Raw genomic sequence first — 16,520 nt, forward strand, 5'->3', positions numbered from 1 at the left:
CACCACAAACAATGATCAAGTGATATATTTTTTTTTGGTTAGCTTTATTTTACAAAATGTCAAATATACAGTTGATATATATTTATATAATTTAGACTGCTTATTATAACTGAATGGGATGTGGACACAAATAATGACAGATGTAAAAGCTTTGTTGTGGTTTCATTGGCTTCAGAGGGGAAGATTGAATTGGAATGTTTACAGTGCTAAGAAACAACAGAATGAACAGTATTGAGAACACATTACATTCATCAACTGGACATTTTCAAATAAACAAAAGGAGACTTTAAAAAGGTGTGACCGGGAAACTGGAAAGGCAGCGTCGGAGTGTGGAGGTCAAGGGTTGCATGTTACACAAACACCTGAGGTACAAGGGGATTTTCTGTAGCATAAACTAACCTGATTCTTGCAGAGCTGTTTCTGAAACGGAAATAAGCGATTTCTATACTTGCACAGAAATTAGGAGCGACTAACGCACTATCAAAATGCTATATGCTTGTAAGTCCTGAGTTGAACATTGCGTTTTTCTTCAGGGAACTTCCTTTTGGAACTTGCTGGTGCTGCTAAATATTTTTCTTTGATCAATCTAGGAGCAAGTGCAAAGATTGTATTCCCACACAAACTCATCCATGTGAAAGCCTTTGTTTGCATTTGGGGGAAAAGCATTTGGACATCTCTCAGATATTGCACTACAAGTCCTGCAACACATCACACCCTGAGCTTTCGAAGGGGAAAAGCAACAGCAGCTTTCTGGCAAAGGCACAGTCATTCTCCTTAATTATCAGCAAAGAGAGGAGACCGATAGTCAAAATAGTTAATGTTACCGTTGCTTTCCTTTTGCAATTTGCACAATGGAACAGAGACAGAGGTGACGAGGGCTGGGGATTAGTTAGTTCAGACTCAGGCGCGTAAAGGAAGACCAACCGTACTTTTGCCAAAATTGTCTTATTCTTGTTCTTTTTTCCCCCTTTATAAACACTTGAACGATGTCAGTCTCGATCATTATGATATATAAAAGATTAACTAGACAACCATTGTAAAATATTCCTTTGGTAGAATAGGCTGACTTATTATGCAACAAGGAGTAATCACAGTGGATTTACTCTGGTCATGTTCATCAGGAAATCAACCTGCTTTTGTGCATTTCTATAAAAACAGGAAACTCTACAATGATAAGAGGGGAGAGACAGAGAGAGAGAGAGAGAGAGACAGGACTAAACCATAAGTTAAGCGTAGCTTTACTGAATGTAAATCGTATTAACTGCTAAGTTAGTGTTAAGCAAGGTTAGAAAACAAACAGACCAGACGAGTCCGAGCACTCCGTTTCCCAAAAGCATCCCACCACTGCTGCCATGTCTGTCCATGTGATGGAACTGGGGCTTCAGCTATGAAATTACAGAGAATGTGCTATTTAGTCTTGGGAAAATGAGATTACTGCTTGTGTTGAGGCTATTGCTTTTATGTGTACAGGAGGTTAACGGTTCAATGAATAGCGGGTTCCCTGCCAGGGCATTCACGGTTCAAAGGACGGAAATGAACTGAATCAAATCTTGTGTGCCCACGACCTCATCTTTACATTGCTGGCTAGAGATGGGGAAAACCACAAAGTTTAGCTTACATATTTGCTTACTACAGATGCTTTTGAGAAACCTAGCTCTGGTCTTGGAGGAAATGAAACATCACAACTTGTGTTAAAAAAAAAATCAAAACAAAACAAAACAAAAAAGGAAACCAGGTCAGAGATGGAAGGAAAACACGAGCCTTGGTAAAGGCGCTCGGTACGCACGAGTTTTGAGTAGAAATGAAGTGAGCGCCGTCTTCCATTGTTCTCCCTTTGTCTTTGCTGATGTGTTACTCCACAGATATACCCATTACGTGACTGATAGCTTTAATTAACCCTGAATGTAAGTGACCCCGGTCCACAATAATCACATCCCCAATGAGCTGAGTGATCTGCCACGGTCAGTGGGACTGTGCTTTTTTTTTTTGGTATTGTGACACAAACTTCCAAAGCCTTCCAAAGATTGTGATCTCATGTCATTAAATAAAGTTTTAATGATAATAATTAATAAATTACTGATTGCTCTTATCTTCAAAAAAAAAATGCTAATGGTCAGAGCCCAAATTGCATAGAGGAACAAAGTATGATCAAAGTATTTGTGTTTTCTTTATACATATAAATCAGTCCCATTTTAAATGATGATGAGCATGAAAGAGTTTCCCCTGGCTGCTGTGTACGTTAAGCTGTAGACGACTTCATACTGAGATGGAAGAGAAATGTAATGCTATGAGTGTAAAAAGTAGAGTTAGAGATCTGATGCCACATCCAGACTTCAAGATTCAAGATTTGCCTGGAGTTGTTATGAAATAAACGTCATGTCTTCACTGGCACTCAGGAGTCGTGTCGCGTCACTGCGTCAGCCCTTTAAGGCTTTAATGCTAGACTAACAAACCAAAGCAAAAAAAGAAAGATCTGAAAAAAGGTTTCAGACATTTCAAACTTGCTTTTAACTTTCCACTTTGAGTCCCACTCTTTTTGAACAGCCACTGAAATGAAAAGAAATCACAGTAAGCCGTTCAAAAAAACCTGACCTGGATCCTATTCCTGTTTCACCTTGACCTGTAGATTACAACAACTAGAAAATGTCCCCCTCTTACTCCACTCTTTCACTTTGGGTTGAGCTGTTCACACTGACCTCTCCAAACAGACACAATATCTAGATCATGTTCTTCATGCTTCAAAGTATTTGAGCACCGTAGCTGGAATAAATCTTGGTGCTTTTGGTGTAAATCAGTAGATTTACAATGGAACAAACATGCTCTGATCAGTTTTGGAAATCCTAGCGCACAAATTGACAGATCCACTCATATTCAGCTGAATACTGTGCCAGACTGCACAATCAGCACATGCTTGTGAGCCTACACTTTCTTTCACCCCCCCATTCGTTTAAATGGACGGGTCTGTCTTTACATCTACACACACACACACACCACAAACGGTGATGATCTGCATTAGGTAGACGCTGCTCATTAACGCTGATCTAGAATCATCTGATACGGTTCTTCTTAATTGCTGAAGCTCAGGTATGGAGTGGTTGGAGCAGTGCTGGTTCAGTTTTGAGGAGCAGCTTCTCCACAAAGACTTGACTCAAGTTTTCCCCTTTTTTAGTTTCTTTTTTTCCATTTTTCTACAAAAGAATCTGTGTATAGAAAAAAAATACACATTGTTTCCGATTGCATTTTAAAAACATGGAAATGCGCAAGAGGAGAAATATTTCAGCAACGTTTTATAAGAGTAATGACACTCCAAAATGGAGTGCTTTTCTGTTTGTGTGTACTAAGAGAAGAGGGGTGGGAATTTGCTCCACACGGGGTCTCCCATGTGTGAAGGTGAAGATCAGGGCAGAGGTAAATATCTTTCAAAAATTTAAAAGGAGCACTTGACTTAACCACATCTGCAGGCAGGGCTTTCCCATCAGTGGTTCAGTTCAAATGCCAAGGAGGTTAAATCAAGCACTCCTCTAAAAATTCACCAGATTCTGAAACATTTAAAAAATGTTTTGTTTTTTTGCCCAGGGCAGGAGGACAGCTACACATGTGGCTCTCTCCCCTGCACAACAATCTCAAAATCAGAAAAGCAAGAATAATCATCATACTCAATGCTATTATAAAATTCCCAAAAATACATTCATTGTGGACACTCAGGGTGGAAGTTGTGAGAGTCTGATGTGGGTGAATGCGCACTTGGCACAGACTGAGTGTCTGTGTGTGTGTGCGTATGTGTGTGTGTGTGTGTGTGTACGATCTGTAACACACTCAGCTTTGCATTCATTAGACAAAGACTTGTAAGCTCAAGTTCATTAGTCTGCTGTCATCATTTTAGCATCATGCACTCACTTGCTGTGAGTCACAAAACTGAGTGGTGTTACGATGGTGTGTCTGCACGATGTGTGTATGTGTGTGTATGTGTGTGTGTGTGTGTGTACTGAGTTTACATGAGATTGCTCTCTGTCAGAGGTGATGGTGGCGTCAGAGGAACATGTACTGGTTGTCTATGGCCCGCTTGCGGCCGCGCTCAGGCTCAAGTTCATAGTCTGAGTCCCGCTGAGGGATGATGGGTGGGTGGGGGTTGGGGTGGCGCAGGAGGGGCCTTCTGCCCACCGATTCACTCCGACGCAGAGGGGCAGGGGCTGATGAAGGGGGGTCAGGGAGGGGGTTACTGGTGCGGGGCAGCGGGCGATGCCCTGGGTGGGAGGCAGGACTGGGACTGGACGTGGTGGTGGTGGCGGAGCTGGTGGAGGAGGGAGGGAGCTGGCTGGAGCAGCTGGCCAGGCTGCAGTGAGCTAAGCTGGGCTCAGAGCTCCACCGGTGCAGGGAGAAGGGGACCAGGACCGTGCCTGAGAGCTGACCTGACAAGCACAGAGAGACAAAGAGAAGACATGAACAACAGATGGAGCCGTCACACAGGTTCAACCTTTTACATTCCTGTTGCACAGCTGCTCCACAGACAACACAGATGTCACAGTTTGGTGACAGCAACACAAAATGCTGATATTACTATGAGGTTTACATTGGTATTCAACAATATCACTCATTATCATCTTATTGCTTGAGCACTAAGATTCTGGTTTACTTGGTTTAACATCCATCTTGGGTGATCCGATCACAAATGAAGAGTCCTGGAGATGCATTGTGAATCACTGTGTGTCACTCAAACCACCTATGGAGGTGCTAAAGGAAGGACTGGGCCATACAGCATCTGTTGTGTGAATCCTAAAGACTACCTAATTGCTTAGTGGGAGAGAGACACGTGATGGGGTGGACTGTGGGCAGAAATTTATTTTTGTGAGATGGTGTCACCTTTGTCTGGTGATCCAAACTACAGTGTGGTTCAGCACAACTGCTTCAGAAGAGATACAATGCGGGATGAGCTGGGAACAGTGGAAACATAATGGCACCACCAATTTATGTGCTGTATGTAGTCCTGAAATCCAATCACAAGTTGTCGGTGTCCACTTGTGGTCGGAGTGTCCAAGATAGATGTTAATACCAAGTATGAACAAAGTGTGATCATTTTTAGACTGGGTGATGAGGGACATGCATACAAATGAAGAAATTCTTGAATGCGATTGCTTTACCATGTGATGCAGGGCTGGAGCCGGCCACTACGAAGCTGGACAGCGTGACGTCACACGCGGCACCGCACTCCAGTGGGATGGGGAAGAGGCGGAAGTGACTGAGCATGTCCATAACGGAGGGGAAGCGCAGGTGCTGCACCCTGCACTGGCCCCATTCTGTCAGAGACAGGCGCAGGTGCTGCAGACACAGAGGGAGACGGAGAGGAGGAGACGTGGGGATAAACAAGTGATGTTTTGACACTTGTGCGGCAAGGCAACATCATCTTGAGCTGAGCTGGAAATCTCCAGGACTTCATGGTACTAAGTAGCAACATGATTCGATACTTCACACTGTACAAACACAATGAACACATGTTTGACTGAGGTTTGTGTAATTTTCTATAAATTATACCGTGTATCTTTTTATACTCCCCAGTAATTAAAGGCTGTTTTGTTTTCTATAAACTGTAGGCCTGTAAAGTCTTTTGAGACTGTAAACAGTTATTAAGAGCTATAAATAAACTTGAACTTGAAACTTTTATTGTATTACATGATCATGTGTATCATGTTATCAATATGGATTAAAAGACAGATGCAGGCTAATCTGATTTTGAAGGCATCTTATCATAGGAAATTAAATTTTCTTTAATATGTACATGTATGATCAAAGACACTGCGGAAATGTAAATTTATTGCCTTGCACAGGCCTTGAAACCCTGTGCAGTAATGTGGCTCTTCTGACTTCAAATCCACTGTAATCCACTGAAATAATGTAATAGCATATAAATACAACCTGCACAGACACTATTTAACAGCCTGCAGATTTCACTTTAGGCTGCTGGAAAAGATTGATCGATGTGGGTTTAGGTGTGTGTGTATGTTTTTTGTGTTAAAACAGTATTATTGACAGAAGTGGTTAGGTCAAGTAGGCCTTTCAGCAAAGTAAAATAAACAGCCTGAGAGAGAAAGGCAGTGGTTACACTTGTCTTTTCAAGGCAAATTTGTTATCCAATCATGCCAGGACGCATTAACTGTCAAGTCTATAGGCTTCGAGATTGGTTCTTGCTCGCATTCGGCCACAATTCAAACACTTTATCAACACATTTAGTGGAATATGTCAATATGTCAAGTCTGGACACACATATGCAGACACAGCTGAGTTCAATCCCCAAAAAACACATTGAAAAGCAAAGTGTCACCACAGCTAAAGAGAACAGGATTGAGACAGTTCAAGAGTGATGCTTCAGGAAAAAATCGTGACAACATACTTTGGCCTTTCCCTGGTAGTTAAAGGTGAGGACGTAGTCTCCCCTGCGTGTCTCACTCTGTCGGACCAGAAACACTCCGTGCCCCTCAAGACCAGAGCTTTGAACCAGGTGGGCCGCCTTGATGCGAGAGATGGGCCCGTGAAACCAGGGGTAGGAGAACAGGAAGTGGTCTGTCTTTTGGTACACCTGTTCCGGCACAGCGAAGGTCACCAAGGCTGCAGGGAGGAGAAGGGTAGCACTATTATGTTGGAGGGCAGCGATGAAATTGACCATATTACAATATATTGCTTTGTCAAAATGATTTATTCACTTTTAGTTTTTAGGGAAAAACAAAAACATTATTTTATTCACAATCAATATTTTTCGTTTATCTAAAGCAGAAACAATGACAAAGTAAATGGAGGACCAGGATAGAGTCATCTGGCAGGTTTTCATCCTCGAAAACAAAAACAGAAAGACCGCACACTCTGCTCCACATCAAGACTCTTGGCCAGTCGAACGTCCTCAGGACAATGTGAGGGTTTCATCCAAGACCAGAAGGAGCACACGTGTCTCCAGAGGTAGCAGACTAAACTCTCTGGACACACGAGTCTGTGTCTGATCATTCTATTCTGTGATCCATCGCTGTACTTGATTACTTTTCATATTATTACCCAGAAACAACAACCCTGTGCCCATCCAGCTACTCACTCTGACTTCCAGACTCGGAGCTCCCGCTGCGATTGGCTGGAACGGAGCTGTCAGCTGGGGAGGGGAGGGGCTCCAGATCCACACTACCTGACCTGACAGACCAAACCAGATTAAGATTAGAACAGGTGCAGATTACACATACTGTACAAGGACAGAGAAAACATGTGACTCTCAGTAATTATCAGTGCGGAGTCTGTGAATGTGTGGGGGTCGTCTGAGGAAAGTGGTTTAATTTGATTTTCTTCGTCGGCATTGCACTCATTCCCTGAGGAGAAACTGTGAAATCTGGAGCTCTGCTTCAGCTGGAAGAGAAGTGCACTGCTGTTTTGTGCTTTAAAGCAGGGCTGCAACTAATGATTGTTACCGTTATTGTTACTGTTATTTTTTATTAATTACTAAGTCTATAATGTGTAAAAAATAATGACAAATGCTCATCAGAAATTAGCAGACCCAAAGTGATATCTTCAAATGGCTTTGTTAGTCTTACCAGCAAACAAAAGAATTTTTTTATTTTAGTATCAGCACGTTTGTAATTTGTGCTTGATAAATGACTAAAACGATTAACCAATTATCAAAATTATTATCAGTTAATTCTGTGGACCAACTAGTCAATTAATCAGCAATCTGTTTTGGCACTACTGTCAGCAGTCCATGAGATTTGGCACACAATGTATAATGTTTTGTAAATGGTCTCAGAGGTTGCTATCTTCCCAGCAACTCTCTTGTTTGTTTAAGTAATGCCTGAAAAGTGTGTTAATGATTTCTTGATGTTAAAATGCTACATGTGGCTCCTCTAAAACTGGCAAAAGAGAAAGTAAGAGAGAGAGAGGGTGACGGGTGGTGGGGAGCTCTGCTGAACATGAGGAAACAGCAGGCTGAAGGAACACAAAGACACCGAGCCCAGACAGGAAGTGAGTCCGCTTCAGACCTGAACTAAGACTTCATGTTCTGCTGTATCACACTCACTACGACACCCAGAGTGCACACACTCGCATTTGACCCGACGCGCACACAGATGCACGTCCACCAGCAGAGCAACACTGCATGGGTGTGCGAGTGCAACCACCTGCACACACACACACACACACACACACACACACATGCACAGTAAGTGTGTACATGCACGAATGAGAACGGGAAGGTTAAAGAGGGAAGGCAGAGCAAATCCTGCTGAAATGCTGACATGCGTCCGCAGAACTCTAAATAACAGGAAGACAAGCCTCCTTTCTCCTTGCAGTGTGTGTGTGTGTGTGTGTGTGCGCGTGTGTGCGTGAGAGAGAGCACTCAGAAGCTTAGGTTCCTCTTCATATATTTTCACATCAACAGAAATGATGAAACAGACTTAGTCTAGTTCTCTCCAGCACAGATGTACACGTGTGCGCACACACACACACACACACACACACACACACACAAAAACACAGACTTCCTAAAGATAGTAAGACATACCTGCAGTTTACGTGACAGGCTGAATAATCTTAACACTCCAATCTATAGCTAAAATCAAAAATAATACTGAAAATCAGAATATGGGCAAGTGTGATATCCAAATCATACGAGATGCAATTTTGCATAAAATATATGACAAAATTCCTTTAGAAATCAAGTCTGAGGTGCCACAGAAATGCCCTAGCCTATAAATCATAGTCAACAGATGTTTGTTTGGTACAGGACCCAGTTAACCGTTCTTTTTGTTTGTTTTGTTTTGTTTTTGTTTTTGTTTTTTGGCGAAGTAAAAATTACGATGCAAAAAGCTGAACGCGAATCATATTGCAATCGCAGCGTCTGTCAAATCAAATCGGAATCATTACAGCCTGATTTTCTGTTCATCATATCGTTCATCAGCAGTACAGAAGGGGGTGGCAGAGAGAGCTCGGGGTGCACGAGTTACATCACGACACAGTGACCACAAGTCCGTTCGACGCTGATTTACAGTCAGTTGTGCTGGGGTGGTGTGCGTGTGTGCCTGCAGGAACAAACCCCACACAGACACACTGTCTTCATTTCCACAAGGAACTGTCCTGTTCGTGTCACAATCCCCCACACACATTCACACACACACACACACACACACACACACACACACACACACACACACACACACTCACGCACACGCATGAGTAAGAGCATTCCAGACATCTGTAGAAATGAGAAAAGGTCCTGAGATTCTCTGGAGTCTCAGACCTCCCCCACATTTCCTTTCACACAGCAGCACATAACACACACATATGCTCAAGTGCACACACACACACACACCATACATAGATACTGTACATAAATGAGGTTCGACTTGTACGAGCTTTTTTTGGGGTGTGATAGTGACGTCTGACAAAGACAAAGAAAAGAAAAAAAAAAGTCCATGAGATGAAAAACAGAAATCTCCTTGTTCCCCTGCAGTTTGGAAGAATATTTGGGACAGAGTTTAACAGCAGGGCTACTGGACCACTAAATTTGACTGTTACTTAACACACAGCAACTTGCCAACCTCTGACTTGTTTTTGTTCTCATTACGCTCTAGCAGTATTGTGTGATTTGGTTTAATGAGCCAACAGGAACATTTGTGCCTTTAGAGTCAATCTGATGGTGCACTGAGGCGTCGCCAAACTTCTGAGTGAACTTTCAAGCCGCTGGTATTTTAATGACAATATGTTTTGTTTTCTTTTTAGTTGCACTATTACCATTATACAGTCAGGCGCAGTCTCCATTTCTGATCTGCTGAGCTTAATGGAGCCAGAAATGCAAGCGTATGATTCTGTGAAGATCATTATGCTATTCCAATTTACAGCTGTGTAACTTTAAAAAGAAATGTGCTATACAAATACAGTACTGGGTCACTCTTATAATTAAAACTACTGTAGCCCTCTCAGCACTCAAACAGAAACCTAAAACATTTTTACTTTTTCTCAGAAGTCAGTACAGATTAGATATAGATTAGAAGTAGATATGATGTTAGCCGGTCAGATTAATATGAGAAAATAATATTCATCCTCAAATGTTCTCCAATCTGTCAGGCCCTAAAATAAACTCTCTCTCCCTCTCTCTCTCTTTCTCTCTCTCTTTCTCTCTCTCTTTCTCTCTCTCATACACACACACACACATAAACTGCAAACGACTGCAATCGCAAACTGAACTGCACCGGAAAATAGAAACACAAGCATGACCACAAATGTACGCGAAAAAACGTAAACGCACACACTGAGAAATGGTCACAGTGTCATCTGCACACATAACTCGGCACAAGTAAACATCCAGTACACCCACACACACAAACATGCAAACAGACACACAAGCAGACACACACACACACACAGCCAAAGCTCAAGTACAAAATATTCCTGTTCAAAAAGTCTAGGAAAAGCTAGGTGAGGAGAGGAGACAGCAGATGTGGAGGATGCTCTTTGGTATGTGTCTGTGGGATTGGTATGTGCGTATGTCTGTGTGTGTATGTCTGTGTGTGTGTGTGTGTGTGTGTGTGTGTGTTTGAGTCGCTCACCTGTTGCTGGTGCATTCTTTTAGCTCTGTGGTCCAGGAGCTGACCTGCTGGTCATTGTCTGTCTCAAATATCAGACTACCTGGATAGTGATTAACCTTAAGAGACAAAAAAAAAAAAAGTAGTCACATGTAACATACACATTATTTAGAGACAACTAAAAGCTATTTAAAGTCTTTGACATTAGTTAACAAATAGCACCATCTATCAAGTTCTACCTATTGTATATACACTGACATCATGCTGAGCAAACCCTCAGACACATGCAGCCAGCAGAGGACATACTACACTGCACAGCGGATGACAGCTGAGAGCTGACGGTGACTGATCTGCTAAGACAGAGACAGAAATCGTCTGTTCGGATCGTCTGAGACACAGAAACATGATCCATACTGTCAGCATCGAACACAGTGAAGCACTAAACCTGAAACACCACCCCAGGCCCATCGTGACGGCCGGCCGATTTCTCACAAACTACACGCGGCTACATTTCTTGTTAGAGAGCCAGCGTTTATTTTTGTATCTGTGGGCTTCAGTGAGCTAAATAAAAGCCTTTCTGAGACCTTTTAATGCTGCCCAAATTGGATTCCAACTGAACAGCCAAAATAAAGAAACAAGAAACAGGCAAAAAAAAAAAAACCCAGACTGAATAGACTGAACAACTATAAATGAGAAAAGGACACCAGGAAATTAGGCTAAATGTTGCTAGAGATGATGTCCAACTCTGTATTAAGGCAGATGTGATTAAAAAAACATGTTTGGCATACTGCATTAACCCTGTCTCATATTAATATAACAGTGGACAGAAATATGGGTCAAATGTAACCAGCTAGAACTGCAAGTAATGTCATAAAACATAAAAAAAAAAAAACAAAACACAATAACATTGGTTCTTAGTGAAACTACACAGTGCATCACATTTACCTTATTTCATTTGCTTTATGCAACAATTCTGCCTTGGCAAAATATCACTGAATGTAAATAATATATCACTAGTTAGAACTACTTTTATATCTTCTTCCAAATGAAATGTCATAAAAAGTCAAAGTGGGGGTCTTATTAATTACACAGATTCTGCACACTTTGGTTTGGCTTTGGCTCTCAAAATGCTGCATATAAACACTGATGATGCCTTGCAGAAAGTCTGCTGACCGAAATGTTTTTTCCATATGAAATGAGGAAGCAAGACTTATGGTGAACTTGAGTAACTCTTTCATATAAAAAAATAAACCTCCTCCAACCTCCATCAGTCATTACTTTACTTGAGACCTTTTAATACTTTTCAAGGCATTAGATTTACACAATTTAATTATGTCAAATTAAGGAAAACTTGCACATTTGCACACTTCAGTCCAGTTTCTGCTGACATGGGTGTAGATATTAGTATATCCGTGTGCCCAAAACTATTGTGACTTGATGCAATTTTTGCTTCCCTCTCAACTCACAGGTATTCTGCAGAAATGTGCGTACCTTTATAACAAATGTGTTGAAGTTGTCGGGCATCTCCAGCCGGTTGCAACGACGGACTTCTTGGATATCTGAGCAGTGGGCTGTCAGCTTGGGACTGGAGGCCTGCAAAACAACCCAGAGCCACAGATGAAGACAGAGCCACACAGAAATGACTGAGGCTGACTCACAGACTGAGACTCACGAGATACTGGACACAGAAAAAAAAACAGCAAGAGAGAAAAGTTGAATCTGAGAGAGCAAAAGATGGAGACAGACTAATTAGAGCCGATACTACCCTGAATAATTATTAAGAATCTGTGTCTGAAAGGTGTGTTTATTTTGGACCAGCCCTTTAACTGACATGACTACACTCTCTTCCTCAATCAAATTTCCTACAGTGTCTTCCTGTCTGAGTCGGCTGCCCATGTTATTATTACCCCAAGCACCGTAATTACATGACAGGCTGAATCAAATCCTATTGACTCATCACTGAAAATCTGGCCTGCAAATTGAGTTTTGTGCTGTAAAAGAAATTATTTTGAAAACAGATAGAACAATCAAGATATATTTTACCGTATTTGAGATTTTAAAGGAACAGTACGAAGGATTTTAATTGAGTTGAATACAGAAATGGGATGACATATTCATAGACATGCTTTTTTTTTTAGTGTATACAAATAAGAAATGAAGAATCGTAATGTTTCCATAAAGTTAGAATAAGTATTTTAATGTACATAAGTGCGAGTCCCGGTTTCACGTGTCATGTTGCATCACCACGTTTTTCTACAGTGGCTCAGACAGGATAAACAAACCCGAGGTATACTTTCTGACAATGTGTTTTTCTCTTGGAAGTGGCTGACAGAAGTGGGTGGTACTAAAGCACCGGTGGGTAGCAAATTGCTGGATTTGCAACCTGGAGAAGAAGAGTACTTTGTTTTGCTTCTTGTTGTATCCATGGCAGATATATGCCAAGGCAAGAGCAAGTGAGCATGAAACACTGTTGAGGAAATGAAAACACGATGAAGCAAAAAGAGAACAGGACAGACAGTCAGAAAACAAAAATAAATATCGACGCAGCTTTTACACGATGGAAATCACTGAAGGTTTTCAGAGCAATGCAGAAGTTGAGGGTTTTCTCCTAGACAAGAAAAGAGCCATAATAATTGTTTTATGTTTTTAGTTGCTGTGTACGATTTGTACTTAGTTTATCTTACGTGTGAGCTACAATATAACACTTTTCAGTCTAAATGAATTAGCAAAATAGAGCTACTGTAGAGTAGAGCTAGTGATCACAGAATCAAAATCACTTCAACAACCAAATGTAGGGTTAGAGGAATTTGACTTGGCAAATCAGCCCGAAAACATTTCTTAAAATTAGTTTTTATGGTTTATTTGATAGGGACCGATACAGTGTACATAGACAAACTGAAAACAGCTATCCAATGCATTTATCCTAGGGAATGTTTGTAGGGGATGCTAAGTTACAACACTAAAAGAAGAAGAAGATGATAATGCAGGTACACGACTACAGCACCAACACACTGGAGGACGATGGTGCCACACGTTACAACACAGGACAGTAACACAGAGAAGAGGTGCAGCATCGCAGTGTCCATCACACAGACGGCAAAAGTGGTCACCATCGACCACTAGACCGAGTTCAGCCATTTATTTAAATCAGTACTAATGTGTCCCACTTTGTCTTTCTCTCTCTTCATGCTTCCACTCTGAGGAGAGGGAACCCAGATGGCCTGCAAGTCTGGAAAGCAGCGATGCTGGTTTCTGTGAGTGTGTGAAGCATATGCATGTGTGTCTGTTTGCAACTTTGTGTGTGTATCTGATTGTATGTGTGTGAGAATGTGCCGGCATGTGCACAAATGACAACACAAATGTATGTACAAATGCAGTACATGTTTGTGCGCATATTTGTGTGTATGCATACACATATTTATGGGGGTATGCATGCATATCTGTGCAAACATATGTACCTTTGCGTACATATGTGAACATTCAGTGTGTGATTATGTATATGTGTGTGAATCGTCAGTGCTGCTGAAACTGAAGCCTCCCTCAGAGAGCCGAGCGGAGCGGAGCAGAGGAAGAGCATGATGGGAGCTCTCATGGCACGGCTCCAGTGCTCACTCCATGAGGACCAACTGTGAATGTGAAGAATGCTAAACGAGATACGAGGGGCTTCCTGGTGGCTCTCTGGACCAAGACACACACACCACGGACTCCTGAAGCTGTAAGCTGCAGTCTGGCTCGACCCTGGCGTGTGACCTCGGTCGCATGTCAGCCCCCCTCCACCCACTTTCTTGTGCAAATAGAGCAGAAACGCTATGAAAGTAAGGCAGCATATGGAGACTGGAGAGACTCTAAACAGGGATAAGACCACAATGTTATGTCTCATTCCAGTGTGGGTAGATCTGAGCAGAAGAGGAATCTAAGGACCGACTAGAGAGTAGAAAGATGGGAAAAGAAGAGTGTGTGTGAATGCTGGAGCTGGGCAATATATCAATAATGTATCAATATTATCACACAAGACTAGCAATCATCTGGGATTTTGGATATTGTAAACTCGAGACTATGCATAAATTGTGCCTTTTCCAGGTTTTAAAGTGTGCATTAAAGTAAAGGGATGCAATCCTCTTAGCTTATTAGACTGTGCTGGCTGTTCTTTTATTAACCTCTTCTGCTTGGTCATCATATTCACATTACTACTAAATGTTTATTGATAATCGCTTATGTGTTAACATCTTAGGATGTTATCCCCTTACAATTTATCCCCTTAGAATTGGTAGATGTGAAATTAATTGGATTAATTAACTTGAGAATTGCGGAGGACAGTACAGAAGCCACTTTGTCAGCCTCTCTGCCCATAATCAACATGAAAACACATCACACACAAGTGCGCAAAATCAAGACAAACCTACAGCACCAAACAAAGGCTGATGATGCCACCCACTGAGCTGGTGGAGGAAAAATGAGGACTGATATCCAATGCCGGTGAAAGCAGCCAAAGGGATGCCGTCAGAGGCAGGGAGCGGGAAGCGTGTGTGAGTGAGTGTGTGTGTGTGTATGTGTGTGTGTGTGTGTGTGTGGGTGTGGGTGTTTCGGGGGGTGTAATCGATTCATCATATTGCCAACTCTGAGTCAATTCTGGAAATTGTGAGTCAGGTACAATTTTCATATCACAATACATATCACAGAAAAAAAGATATCACAATGCCAGTCTGTTGCAATATCGTGCAGCCCTAATACACACACGTGATTATACATCTCTAAAACAGCCACACAGAGCCTCCAATACCACAGTCATAAAAAAGAGAACTGATAAAGCCTCAGGCATAAACAAACATATTCCCACAAACACACACACACACACACACACACACATAGATGGATAGCTTGTTCAGCCATGTGAAGAGGCCTGTGGCATGAAGGGTCAGAGGTCATGTCTGAAATTAAGCCTGGATGACAGATGATAGAAACATGCGGAGACAGAGAGTCAGCAACTCTTACAGTGAGCTTAAGGATGTGCGTCATGCATTAGCTATTCCATATGCTATGTGTGTGTATGTTTGTGTCCATGTGTGTGCGCGCGCGCGTGTGTGTCAGCATATCTGCCACCGCAGTATGTCAGAAAAATCCTGAGGCAGAATGCTTGATGTTATGAGGAGCTGTTCTTCACCATATGAGGGATGTCGGTTCTGATCAACTGATGTCCGATGTGATTAACTACAGAATATCGTTCTCTGTGGGACATTACATTCTTTCCTTACACTGATGTTCAAGAGAAGAGCTGAAGTTTGACATTCAATTTGTCAATCTCTGACAAGTTTCGTACATGACGTTCCCCAAAATTAACAAATTAGATGTACCAATGATTAATGTCAATTGTGAAGATCTGACATGAACTACTGTAGATTTCATTTCCTATTGCCAAATTAACAGGATGCTTACAGAAAGGCATTTTGGCAATATAATGCTTTTTAAGAGTTTTTTAAAAGTGATACTTTGGGTTCTTACCCATGTATGGGTATTTGTTTCTCCATATGAGTGTGATAGATCTTCTGGATTTGGCTCGTCAGCTCCTTCCCTACGTTGTTAGTGTATGACTACACAGCAGCTCCCCTTTGTGTCTGTCTACACATCTGGTTAGTTAATAGTTAATAGTTAGCGAGCAAGAGGGCTGGAAAAGAACATCAATCAGTTGTGCATCCTTCAAAAATAAATAAATGATAAAATAATAATAATAATAATAAATTAATGAATAGATAGATAATTCAGTTTTGGATCCCTGCTAGAAATCGTGTTGTGTGCTGAGCCAGATCCACTTGAGTTCATTTGGAGAAAAACGGTCCCATTTAGGCGCTTATTCTCACAACAGGGAAAGAATTTATGTGTCAATCTATTACACTCATATGAAGCAGCATCAACTACATGGGCAAAAATTACTTTAAGACGATTTTAACGACTGATTTTTGGACTGATCGTCTTCCTCTA

General features: G+C 41.7%; 1 protein-coding gene across 4 annotated transcripts in view; it reads right to left on the bottom strand.

The window, feature by feature from the left end:
• Window positions 1-1,705: 1,705 nt before the first annotated feature.
• Window positions 1,706-16,520, bottom strand: part of sh2b3 (SH2B adaptor protein 3) — a 51,298-nt gene continuing 36,483 nt past the window's right edge. For all 4 annotated transcript variants that reach the window (XM_030060014.1, XM_030060012.1, XM_030060011.1 and 1 more), the window contains exons 3-8: window positions 12,036-12,137; window positions 10,569-10,663; window positions 7,076-7,167; window positions 6,386-6,600; window positions 5,139-5,316; window positions 1,706-4,409 (exon numbers count right to left, since the gene is read on the bottom strand). In XM_030060014.1, the coding sequence (XP_029915874.1) occupies window positions 4,030-4,409; window positions 5,139-5,316; window positions 6,386-6,600; window positions 7,076-7,167; window positions 10,569-10,663; window positions 12,036-12,137 (1,062 nt within the window). In that variant the 3' untranslated portion in view covers window positions 1,706-4,029. The remainder of the gene's footprint in view (window positions 4,410-5,138; window positions 5,317-6,385; window positions 6,601-7,075; window positions 7,168-10,568; window positions 10,664-12,035; window positions 12,138-16,520) is intronic.

The sequence above is a fragment of the Myripristis murdjan genome, chromosome 9 (assembly GCF_902150065.1).
Source record: "Myripristis murdjan chromosome 9, fMyrMur1.1, whole genome shotgun sequence".
In the NCBI taxonomy this organism is placed as follows: Eukaryota; Metazoa; Chordata; class Actinopteri; order Holocentriformes; family Holocentridae; genus Myripristis; species Myripristis murdjan.